This window comes from Bos grunniens, chromosome 22, assembly GCF_055505025.1.
Source record: "Bos grunniens cultivar Pamir isolate PY7600 chromosome 22, Bosgru_T2T1.0, whole genome shotgun sequence".
Taxonomy (NCBI): domain Eukaryota; kingdom Metazoa; phylum Chordata; class Mammalia; order Artiodactyla; family Bovidae; genus Bos; species Bos grunniens.
This window is the reverse complement of record NC_141186.1, coordinates 51,149,814-51,162,719: the sequence shown is the minus strand read 5'-3', so window position 1 is coordinate 51,162,719 and position 12,906 is coordinate 51,149,814. Positions and strand designations below refer to the sequence as shown.

General features: G+C 46.0%; 1 protein-coding gene across 12 annotated transcripts in view; it reads right to left on the bottom strand.

Annotated features, from left to right (window-relative positions):
- The window catches only part of USP4 (ubiquitin specific peptidase 4), a 39,687-nt gene that overhangs the window by 26,644 nt on the left and 137 nt on the right, over nucleotides 1-12,906 (bottom strand). For 8 of the 12 annotated variants that reach the window (XR_015151665.1, XR_015151666.1, XR_015151667.1 and 5 more), the window contains exons 2-6: nucleotides 11,023-11,150; nucleotides 6,801-6,931; nucleotides 5,316-5,442; nucleotides 4,576-4,721; nucleotides 4,384-4,445 (exon numbers count right to left, since the gene is read on the bottom strand). Coding sequence is in view for 6 of the 12 variants with exons in the window: in XM_086368050.1 (XP_086224176.1) it covers nucleotides 4,384-4,445; nucleotides 4,576-4,721; nucleotides 5,316-5,442; nucleotides 6,801-6,931; nucleotides 11,023-11,150 (594 nt within the window). In the remaining 6 variants the exon portion in view is untranslated. Of the gene's footprint in view, nucleotides 1-4,383; nucleotides 4,446-4,575; nucleotides 4,722-5,315; nucleotides 5,443-6,800; nucleotides 6,932-11,022; nucleotides 11,151-11,462; nucleotides 11,551-12,457; nucleotides 12,829-12,906 lie in introns of those variants that run through there. The other 4 variants (XM_086368054.1, XM_086368055.1, XM_086368053.1 and 1 more) reach the window with 2 other exon arrangements.

Sequence of the window (12,906 nt, the reverse complement as noted above, 5' to 3'; positions counted from 1 at the left end):
CCTCAAAAGACGTTCTTATCAAATGATGGCAAAAATGTTAATTACTCAGTCATGTCCAACTCTTTGCAACCCCATGGACTGTACAGCCTGCCAGGCTCCTCTGTCCATGGAATTCTCCAGGCAAGCATACTGGAGCCGGTAGCGATGACCTCCTCCAGGGGATCTTCCTGACCCAGGGACTGAACCCGAGTGTCCTGCACTGCAGGCAGATTCTTTACTGTCTGAGCCACCAGGGAAGCCATGCACCTATATAATCACTACTGCACTCTCCCCCAGACCAAGAAGCAGGACAGCACTACCTCCCACGTGTCCTCCTCACGCTCCCTGCAGTCACAATTCTTTCCAAAGCTAACCTCCATGGTGACCTTGAGACGCACAGATCGGTTGTGCCTGTTCTTAAGCTTAGTATCAGGGACTCATACAGTAGGCCATGTTTTGGGTCTGGCCTCTCTCATTCAACATCACTGATGAGCCTCAAGGCTGTCATGGCCGGAGAGAATTCTGTCACATGCACACACCACAATTCATTCTATTTTGGGTGGCTATTTGGGTTAGCTCCAGTTTGTGACTATGACAAGCTGTGCTGTCATGAACATCTTTGAACGTATCTTTAAGTGAATGTGAGATGTATTTCTGTTGGTTGTAAGCCTAGGAGAGGCTCGCTGGGCTGTAGATGCACACAATTATTCATTTAGTGCTTGCTGCTAAATCTTCTAAACTTGCTATACCACTTTATACACCCCACCAGCAGGGTCCAACACCTCAACCACACTTGCTACTACCCACCGTTTTCATTTAGCCACGCTGGGGATGTGCAGAGGTGCCGCATTATGGCTTGAATTCACCATTTCTGGATGCTTGCCAAGGCTGAACGCCTCTCCGCATGCTCACTAGCCACAGGGATAACTTCTTTCTTCAAGTCACTGTTACAGGTTTTCTTGTCCCTTTTTCTAAAAGGGGTGTCTGACTTTTTCTCACTGACCTAAAGGGGTTTCTCTGAAATTCTAGGTATAAACAATCTGTCAGACATACGCACTGCAAATACCTGTCTCACTCTGCGGCTTGCCTTTTTACTCCACCATGAACAGTTCTTAATTTAAATCATCCAACTCGATTTCCTCCTCTACAGTTTGTGGTGCTGTGTCTTGTTTAAGCAATCTTTGTTTCTCCCGAAGTCCTTGCTTTCCAGTCAAGAGCACACTTTACTAGCTGCACGCCAGTAGATCTGTATGCTGGATTTTACTGCCTGCTCCCTACCGCCACTTCTCCCAAGAGGTTTCCAAGAGGACCTCTGTGTAGAAAACCTTCCAAGGTCATCTTCAGCCAGAGAAAAAATTTACTTTATCCTCACATTTAGATAATAGTGTAGTAGCTTGTAAATTCTAGTTTTAAAGTTATCCTACTTAAACATGAGTTTGAGCAAGCTCCAGGAGATGGTGAAGGACGGGGAAGCCTGTCGTGCTGCAGTCCATGGGGTCACAGTCATACGTGACAGCGACTGAATGACAACAACTTTGATACTGAAAAAGTATTCCTTAGGTCCACAGATGCCACTGGGAAATTTGATATCAATCTGCTTCTCACTCATGACTTTCTTTTTCAAACAGATTTGACATTTTTGCTACATCTCTGTTGTTACATTTCAATCGAACCTGTCTTGGTGTGGGCTTTCTTTTATCTGTCCTGTTTAGCACTCTTTACATTGAAGATGTTTCCTCTTTCGTGATTATGAAAAACTCATGGCCGCTCCTTCTAACGTTTTCTTTCCCTTGCCCATCATTTCCTCTCTGCTCCTGAAATTCCTATTATCTGGACATGGGCAGTTCTACTCCCAGCCTCCATAGTATGCTTTTTTTTTTTAATTTACGTTTGATTCATTTACAATGTAGTGCCAGCATTTTTCTATTATCTTCTACCTCCTTATCCCCTAGAATTCTTCAACCTGAGCTTTCGACTTCTACCTTCAGTCTTCAGCTACATTCCTTCTGCAACTCAACCCCGCCCTGAATTCTTTGTTCCCATGTTACTTCTCTCCTTGTTTCTGTTTCATATACCCATTTCCTCTTTTTCATGAGGATTTTCAGCATTGACTGCGTTCTCCTAAGCAGCTGGGGCTGTGAATTCTGCTCCAACTAGCACCGCCTGTCAATCTATCACTTTCCTTCTATTCTGACTCTGGTTGTCAGCTTCACACTGTGGCTCCCTGTCAGCCTTTGGCCAGGTGAGATCCACCCGTTCTCATTTACCATAGCCCTCCAAGGGGCTCCCAGAGGCAGAGGTGGAATCCAGCATCCCACACGGCTCACCTCAGTCCTGTCACTCCTCTGAGCCCAGCCACAACGAACTCCTGCTGCTCTTCAACCAGGCCCACTCGGCCCCAGGTCTCTGCAGCTGCTGTCACCTCGGCCTCACAAAACTGTCTGCTCAGGAAGCACCCACGCCCTGCTGTTTCCCTTGCCTCCTTCATGACCCTGTTCAAATGGCACCTCAGCGGGGCCTCATTATCATCCCGTTTATGCCCAAAGCCTTAGCACTTGCTCATTTATCTTCCTTGATTTTTTTCCCAGAGTACTTGTAAATCTACAAACATGTGCCTTTCTTATTTTCTGCTCCTTGAGGACAGAAATTTTGTTCCCTTTATTGCTGCATCCCCGGCACCTAGAACAGTGCCTGGCACTACTGGGGGAGCAGTAAGGTGAGCTATGCCTTAGGAATTCTGCTCTGAGCTCATTCAGGACTGGACACCCTCTACCAGGAGACTCTAACGTTAGGGGTGTCTCAGTGAGGCAGTGCTCTTTTCCAAAAGTGGTTTCCCTTCCCTGGAACCTCTTAGGTCTGAGGCTCTGGAAGGAGTAGGGAGACACAACAGGAGGAAGAGAAAAAGACCCAGTAACTGCCAACAGTCTGCCTTGGCCCATACACTTGGGCTCTTTCACTCCAAGCTGTCAGACCTACCTCAGAGACTAGAATCCAAGTACCTTCTGTCTCCTAAGGAGGTTGTCTCAGTTTTTATGTTATTTTCTCTTAGTTCTGTGGCATTTCCAGTTCCAAGAAGGGAGTGAGAAGGCTGCTGGGCTACTGTTACCTGTTTCTTAGGCTGCTGTCACAAATCACCACAAACTTAGTAGCTTAAACAACACAAGTTTATTATCTTATGGTTTTGGAGGTCCGAAGGTCAAAATGATTGTCACCGAGCTAACTCAAGGTATGGGCAGAGCTATGTTCCCTGGTGAAGGCTCTAGGGACTTCCAGAGGCTGCCCAGCTTCCCTGGCTCACGGCCAGTCGACTCTGTCTCACATTTCATTGCTCTGACTCTGCTTCCACCTTCACATCTGACTCTTCTCTGTCTCCCTCTTCTGTTTATAAGGACCTTGTGATTATGCTGGGCCTACCCAGATAATCCAGGATCATCTCCCATCTCAAGATCCTTAATCACATCTGCAAAGTCCCTCCTGCCAGGAACCTAACACATTCATAGGTTCTGGGGATTAGGACATGGACTTTGTCAGGTGGGGGAGGAACACAATCACTATTCTGCATGACACAGCTATTCCGTCATCTTTTCAGGAATTGGGGATCAGAGTTTCTTACACTGAAGTCCATGGCTAAGCTTTAGCGGGGGGTCTATAAAACCCTTGAGATTGTTGGCAAAATGCTGCCTCTTCCTGTGTTTCTCAAGAGAGAGCTCACAGCTTTTGTAAATTTCATAGAAGAGCTATGAGCCCATTACCACAAAACACTCACTGTCCAAAATCTGACTGAGGAAGACAGCAAAGACCAACATCCTCCCAATAACTACTGGAATACAGACACGATTCCCCAATCTTACAATGTATGAAAAATCCACCACTCCTTTCTGTCCCCTTCTCAGAACATGCATTAACTCCACACCACACAAGAACGTCTCCTGAAGACAGGGGTGCCTGGAGTCCCAGTTTAGTACTAGAGTAATTCCCCCAGGAAGTGACAAGGGCAACTATCAGAAACACTCCCTGGGGTAAAGAGTGGGATGGAATGGAACTATTACCTTTAAGTAGTTAAGACCCTATGTCTGAGCCCTCTCTTCCTCCATCAAAGCCCCTGCCTATAGGTGGAAAAAATAAACGCCCTTGACAGAAACAAAGCCACATCTTGGCAGGGCAGCATCCCCAGATCCCGGCCCCTCCTCTTCCCCATCTCCTCCTCAAAAGCAGAGGCTCAGTGCCTGGTTGACAAGTCTGACAGCTTTCCCTGGGATGGCTGCCCAGCATGCTGGTTACCAAAGGCCAGGATTACAGACTTTGGATACAAAAGCAAATGTTTTCCATCTGGTTTAAATGTTTTTCTTTGGCGTCTCTCTTATACCCGTGTGCCCGGCCACAAGAGAGAACAAGTTCACTTACTTTGATTGCTGGGTCTGCCTTGGCCATGTGCCATCTTCATTTTGGGGCTCAATTACTAGCACCTGAGTGAAAGAGGAAACCATATTAGGAACGTGCAAACCATCTCACTTGCTGACATGCTCAGGACCAAAAAGGTATCTGTCCACACATCCTGGTGGAGCTGTCTGAGGGGGCACGCCTGGGCCCTCCTACCTGACCCTGGTACAGCCCGGCATCCTGCACAGTGTTGTCCAGCTTGCTCAGCTGCTCGTAGGTGTTGCTCATGTATTTGTTCCACAGCCGTGTCTCACGCTCTGCAGGGATGTTGAAGAGCTTCCTCATCTCCTTCTCGATGGTTGCTGGGGACAGGGAGACACATCACTGTGGGCTTTCTCCCGGTGCAAGGACAACAGCCGCCACAGCAAGCTGAGGCTCATCTTCCGTCCTTTTGGACGGTCATGGGATGCTCAGGATCAAAAGATCTGACTGACCTCAGCCCCTTGGTGACTCCTAAGGCCAAACATCTTGCATGGGGCGTCTTTTATACTCAAATACCCAAAGACAGCCCCTAGGCTTCTCATTATTCGATGATGTGGGTCCCCGTTTACAACACAAAAGCAACATGGTATAGTTAGAAAACTAACCTCTGGAACTAAGACAGATTTGGTTTCAAATACTAGGTCTGCCATTTTCTCACTGAGATTTCTTCACCTTTATTACCATACCATACGTTAAGTAAGCAGAGAACATGTGTAGTGCTTCTTACAATATGATTGCCAGGCTTAGCTGTCCACAAGAGAGCCCTGGAAAGCAGGCGCCCAGGTCAGGACAGGTAACCATAATCCGAGACTATCTGGGTAACAAGTCTAAAGAGGGCGCCCCACCTGCCCAGTCATTAGCCACCATGCCCTGCACACTCACTAGCTTCCTGGAATGCCAGCCAGGGGACTCACCGATGGTGTCTGCCTTGCTGAAATGGCAGCTCAGCACGTTGGTGGGGTCACTGTTCTCACAAAGCTTCAGTTCCAGCAAATATACCTCCACCTTGCAGTGCTTGACAAACAGGCCATGTTCTACCACCTGCAAACGAGAGCGCGGGTGAAGGAGCGCTGGCCCCACACCGGACAGTCTGGGGAAGCAACATGGCTCATCAGTGACAAAAGGCAGAGTACATATGACAACGAGTGTGAGCTTTAAAGTCACCGGCGTGTGTCTCAGGAGTGTAAAAATCTTATTTCCAATGGCCCCAGATAGATGAGGTGCCTAAGAAGAAATATTTTCAGTGAGCCCAGACTCTTGCATATTCCCATACAGAAAAGCACTAAATTCCTTCACTTGAGATTATGTGGTTTTCCTTTACTTAACAATAATCTTTCAATGTTCAGACTACCTGCCCTTTGTTGCAAAACTTCTCTATAACCTGGCTCCCCAAGCCTCGCCTCCTCAGAGGAAGTCTCTCAGGGTCACTTGAGATACTGTCTCCTGGGGGCTTGAAGTTCTAAAAATTTCCACCAAATAAAACCTAACTCTCAAAGGAAAAAAAAAATCTTATTTCCACTCATTAGGACCAACCAAGAGCATCGTGATGGAACCAGAGCTAACAACAAGAGGGCACAACAGGAAAGTCACTGTTCATCTCTAAGTGGAGATCGTGATGATTCCCCTTGCACGGTCTGTGGAATCAGGGCCTGGAGAACACAGTTAAATCCTTGGGCAGTATGCTCACCACACAGCAGGACTGTCGGCATTAGGGGACACCTGTGAAAGCTGGCCTGCCCCTCACCATTTGATTCCTAACCCCTCTCAGAGTCCCAGGTTTCAGGTTGGAGAAAGAACGTATTCCAGCCCTGAAGAGTGACACTTAGAAGCTTGACCTCAGCACTGCAGCCCTTCCCTGCTCTGCTAAGAAGGGAAACTGCACACCATGCAGAGTGAGAAACACACCCAGTGCCTACTCCTCCACCAGAGGAGATGTCCCCCACGATGGGACAAGCAAACAACTGTGGCAGTCAGGGTGGTGGTATTCTTGTGAGTTCTGGCCACCAGAGGGGTTGACAAGCTGGGTTTCTCTCCCAGGGCCTGCCTTCCCGTAGATATTGTTCTTTTCTCGGCTATTAACACCTGTTTTCCGAGGTACTCAACAATGTGATCAGAGATTCCTAACTACAGGCGGAAGAGCAGTATCAGAAAAGTTAAGTTAAACAAGAAGCAGCACATTACTATGTGTCCATATGCCAAGTGAACTTTCCCTCAAAGAAGCTTCCAGAATGCGATCTCACTGTACTTCTGGACATATCCCAAGCCACTGGGCAGCTGTGATGTTTGGAGGCCTCCATTCAACAGCTTAGGAACGTCTGTACCCCAGGAAAGCAAAAGCAGTCAGTGCCAGGGAGCACTCACGGACACTGACCAGCGGGTGGGACAATGCAGGTACTCACTTTTCTGACAATGGGCTGCTGGCCTTCTACGCAGCCATACCAGTTTAGTAACTTATTCCAGGCCTCTGCTGGGACCAAAACATAGTCCAATTCATCAATTAAATGTTCCTTTAAGGTCTGACTCTCAGGATCTGAAAAAGGAAAACAGCACATAGCTCACTGCTCTTCTCCCCAGAAATGCTTGTTTTACATGATTTTCATCTACTTTTCAGAAACAAGAAAAGTATTTATGGGAACAAGTACAAAACTCCAAAATTCTGTCACTGGCTATAACATAGAGCAGACCTGGATGATTATCTTTAGCTGTGATTTCTGAGCAGTTTGTGAGGAACTTGTATTTCTTTCAAAATTGGAGGGAGAAGGAAAGAAAGAAGAGAAAAACCCCGATTTACATTTTCAAAGTGCGTCCAGCTCCACAATTAAAAATGTTTTATTATGAATATTTAACAATATTCTGCTGAATGAAACTGCATTGAAATCAGATATCACCTTTCTTTGAAAGATTTACTAAGCAAGCAAATGAACACGTCAATGAAGTTAAATTTATTTTTACCAAGAGTCATTTACCATTCTTAGTGTCCAAAACTCCAAGACAAAAACTCAGCTGGACACTAGCCATACAGAGAGAGGATTTCTTTAACATGTGAAGCATCCATCTTACACCCCCACATGGAGGCAACTGGGATTCAGAAAAGGACATCCATGGACTTCCTTGGTGGTACACTGCATAGGAATCTGCCTGCCAATGCAGGGGACACGGGTTCCATCCCTGGTCCTGGAAGATTCCACATGCCACCAAGCAACTAAAACCCTCGAGCCACAGTTACTGAGCCTGCGTGCTACAACTACTGAAGCCCAGGTGCCTAGAGCCTGTGCTCTGCAACAAGAGAAGCGACTGCAATGAAAAGCCGGTGCACCACAACAAAGAGTAGTCTCTGCTCACTGCAATGAGAGAAAGCCCATGTGCAGCAAAGAGGACCCAGCACAACCAAAAAAGAAAGAAAAGGACATGCACGGTTTGAAATACACTCTCTTAAGGGAAGCCCACAGGACTGGATCAAGGGAAGACTGACCACCTCCCACCCAGGGAGCGCCCCTGCTAAGCCTGTGCACATCAGCACCCACTCCTGCAACAGTGCCACTATTCTCTCCCAGACAAGCGAAGCCACACAGCCAGGGGAGCAGACAGTGCCCACAATGGTGTAACTCACCTGTACAAGGCAGGCAATGTTAAAAATAAAAGCCAAAAGCAGCACTCACAAGATGACCAGGGCTTCCTATCTGGTTCACCTTTGCCTCTGTCATTTCCAAGGAAAAAGGAAAGACACTAAATAGCCTTGGAGAACAGGTATCCCAAAATGAGAAGGATGCATGGATAAACAAAATGCTGTGTATAAGCACAGTGGTGTATCATTTAACCTTTAAAAAGAAAGAAATTCTGACAGGCCATAATATGGATAAACCTTGAGGACCTTATGCTGAATGCAAAAAGCTGGTCAGAGACAGACAAATACTGTATGACTCCACTTATACTAGGAATGAAGAGTAATCAGAGACAAAAAGTACAATGATGGCTGCCAGGGTCTGGGAGAAAGGAGACTGGAACTACTGTCTAATGGGTATGGAGATTCAGTTGCTGCTATTTTGACATTTGTATTTATTTCTTTAGGACATGCTGGGTCTTCACTGTGGTGTGCGGGCTCTCGCTACTCCATGCGTGCTTGGTTGTGGCATGTGGGATCTAGTTCCCTGGCCAGGGATTGCACCCAGACCCCTTGCTTTAGGAACGCAGAGTCTTAGGCACTGAACCACCAGGGAAGTTGTGAGATTCAGTTTTACAAAATAAAAAAGTTCTGGAGATTGGCTTCACACCAATGTAAATATACTTTATACTACTCAACACTTAAAAATATTTACATAGTACAACTTTCCTGATGGTCTGGTGATTGAGACTCTGCACTTACACTGCAGGGAGCACAGATTCAACTCCTGGTCAAGGAACTAAGTCCCCATATGTCACAAGGCAAGGCCAAAATAACAGTAACAATAAAATAAATTTAGATGGTAAGTTTTATGTGTATTTCACCATAATTTAAAAGGGAAAAAAAAAGTGGCTCCTCACTGATGAGCCAACTGTTTTCCACAGCAGCTCTGGCACAATTATTCACACTGACAGATCATACGTTTTCTATTCAGCAACAGAAGGATGATCCAGGAGGAGTACTTGAAACGAAAGCTTCACACCTCAACTCCAAGGTCTTCTCTGATTTGCAAATTAAAACTCACGAACGTTCTTCACCAATCTTACCTGGAGACATATACCTTCTTCATTTCTAACACTAAAACTATGCAGGTCTGGCTACCCATGCTGTGCCCAACAGCAGCCACAGACCTTTAAAGGTGGGAAAGGAGCCAAGAGCTTTTAGCATCATTAACCCCAAGTACATCAGTTCTACAGGGCTTTCTCCTCTGAGGCTCAGTGACGATTTTCTCAAACATGTCATTCTTATGACACTCAAGGCAAACACAGGAACTTAACTGGAATTTTCAATACAGTTCATCATTTTTACTTAAAATTGCATCAGTCAAAGGGCATCATAGTAAAAAGCACACAGGGGTTTTGCAATAAGGACTGAGCCTTTGCAAATTTCTTCAACAGAGCAAATAAAGGGGAAAAAATGAGAGCACAACTTGGTCTTGGCATAAGGGTTCCCTCATATATACAGGAGGGGCAGAAGTGGAAAATGAGAGAGGAAATGAGCAGACTGCATTAGTGAGGATATGCCCTACCCACTCCTTCCCACTCCTTCAAGAGCCCCTTCTATAGAGGCAACTCCCATGACCGTAGGCGGCAGGCAGCCAGACTGGGACTGGCAGGTGACTGAGAGTCCAAGAGCTAAGAGGGCGGCCCTCATTGGCTAGAGATAGGCCATTCCTGCTCTGTCAATGTTCCAGGGTCTGAACGGAATGTACTTCTCGCCTCCCAAGCACACAACAAATGTTTCCAGCCTAATCCAGTGACATCGAATTGAAAGACAACAGAAGAAATGCTTGCCCTCAGCTGAAGGTCATAGCAAATGACTTGAGGGTCCCTCCAGCTCTAGGATTCTCAACACCAATACTATTAAGAGCCTTAAGTGGGATGGGAGGTGGGATGGAGGTTCAAAGGGGAGGGGACATATGTATACTTATGGCTGATTCATGCTGATGTATGGCAGAAACCGATACAATATTATAAAGCAGTATCTTTCAATTAAAAAAAATTTTTTCTAAGCCTTAAGAATTCTCCTTCTCAAATAAAGATGGAAATGAACAAAGTGCAAATACAATACAATGATCCTTTGGGGCAACTTCATGGTATACTTCCACCTACAACAGGAAGAAAAGCCTGTAACATTACTATGTCATTCATATCTCCCAAAAAATAAGGTATACACTGAAGCACTGCTCGTTTTTTTAAAACACCCAGGATGGTGTTAGGTACCTGAATCAAGCCTCATGCACCGTCTGCCTTCCTGCTGCCTTGACTGTGGGCCCAGGCAACAGATCATCTGTCATGCTCGCACGGGAGTCTAAAAGCAAGGCAGAAAAAAGGCCGAGGAAAGGCCAACTGCCGTTTCTATGCATCCAAAGGCGCAAGCCAAGCTCGGCCATGTCACACTTCACTTTTTCAGTCACTTCTTCCATGACGAGCTGGTCTGTGTTCCTAACTCTACTAAACTTCCACCTCCCCTCACACTACTTCTCTGACAAACATGGCCACCACAGCAATGCCTGATGAATGTTGTCAGGTCTACAATTTGTCCCACTGCAAAGGTAACAGAAAATTCTGGTTCCTAAATTTCAGATTCCAGATGCAGTTTCAAAATAATATCCTGTTTCTTTCCATTCAATATAGTAATCTCAAATCTCTAGCAGAACTTGAAAAAAAGAAATGATAAAGAGGGACAGGCAGACATTCCTCCAGACATTCCTCACTAGGACATTTCTGCTTTTACTAAAAGGAGTTAATTCAGGAAAAAAGCAGCTTCACTTCTCTGTGAGGGCCTGCAAACACTTCTGCTATAGGCCCAAGTCAAGGCCCCTTGTTTCTATCCTCTCACAGTAAGAAAGTCAGGTTCATGATACCTGTGGCAAACAGGTATGAACACAGCCTCAGGCCACCATGACCTCAGCTGACCCCAGTGGACACTGCAGTTAGAAAAGCAACAGGGTACTGTACCTGAAAAGAGGCCGGAGTTATCTATCGGGCCAGGATACAGATTCTGCTCACCCACATCGTACACATCCCAGCTGTCGAAGCCCACGTACTTCTTCCACTGCTTGAACCACCGGCTGTCAATAAGATACCTAGAGACAGACAAAGGGACTGTACCCGAAAACCTGAGGTTCTACGTTTCTGCAGCTGCTCCCTACATTTTTTAGGGTCCTTCCACTTGGGGAACAAGCAATCCCTACTAAAAAAACACACTCTCAAGAGCAGGAGCAGGCCAGGCCCTCTTGGGCCTGGAACAGAAAGCCTGGCCCAGGGGATGCACTGACTAAGTGAAACGGCTGTTAAAAGAATAAGTAAAAGGAAGGAAATGGCTAGCTTCAAAAATGCTTGTTTAAAGAAATTCTTTCTATGGGGAAAACCTTATTTGCTAATGACCATGTCATTACTTTCATAATGATCTTTACAGAGGTCCTTGTCCAGGCAGACAGTTTGGATACACTGCTTTGCTTCATGTGAAGAGCATTAAACCAATTTTCTTTCTAAAAATAAGGTAACAACATAACACACTTCAGTTTTCCTTTGAGGACCAAACGTGTGTGTGTGTGTGTGTGTGTGTATATAAATATTATGTATATATACAGACACGTGCACATATATACATACAGACTTACATAGATATATACACACATATATACATACAATGTCGTGGTGTGTTTATCTTATCAAAAAGCATTATGTTGACCTGGTTATATTTTAAAAGTATCATCATGCTGTTTTATTAATACAATTAAGACAGAAGGAGGGGGAAACCTCTGTAGGGGAACAAAGCATAACAATTACATTGGTGAGTCCTTCAAATTTTATAACCAACACACTTCAGAGACCAGCCAGCTTCCCTGAGGCCACAAGGATCCATAAATATATCCACATCTCTAAAATGCTCTCTTCTCTCCGAACACTTTTACTGTGTGATTTTAGTCTATCTGAAACCTCCTCTGCTTCTGCTGACTATTCTTCACGTGTCACCACGATTCGGGATATCAAGTACTTCTGCCTCCTCTGCCTATCACAGCTTGGCCAGCTCAAGGACACTGTAACGACTGAATTCCTAGTTTCTCTTCCCTGTTCAATTTCTCTGTCACTGTAATACAGCCATTATCACCACCACCATCGTTTCTTAAAAAAGGGTTGCTCAACCACATTCAGTGCAACGCCAAGCCCCAGTTTCTGTTTCCACACAATAATAACACCCAGGAATCTCTTCACTAGCGGAAGTACTGTCCCTGGTACTAGATAATTTATTAAGAAAAACTTACTCAGACTTGCTCGACTAGGCTCTAGGCTAACCCGCCTCTTTCACTCCCGAAACGCTGCTGCCATTATTTTTAACATTTGCTACCAAAATAACCTGGGACTCTCAGACAATTGTTCAGCTACTGACCTTGACGTCTGTCCAGCAGCTTACAAGTTACAGAGTATCTACTTATCTACACCTCAAGCACCTGAGGGCGAGGGCACCAAATATCGTTATCTTGATCTTAAAAATAAGAAGCCAGGGTCTCTGAAGTGTGAACGCCTTCGCCCAAAATCACAAAGTGAATTCTCAAAGGTAAAGGACTCTCCTCAACCGCAAGGTCCCCGGGAGTACTCCCCTTCTTTCCATCTCGTAGCCCCAGCCTCCGCTGGATACGCCCCCTGGGGCTCCAAGAAGACCGGACGACCCTCAGCTCCACCCACGCTTTCATCCAGTGCTCTCTTCCCTAAGGGGCGGGAGTCCAGCCACTCTCAGAGTCACCAACATCTGCCCTGCCCAGCCTCTAGCCAAGCCGGGCAAGAGGGGCCGGGCCTGAACACCCGAGCGCCGGCCCCTGGCCCAGTGGGGCAGAAAGG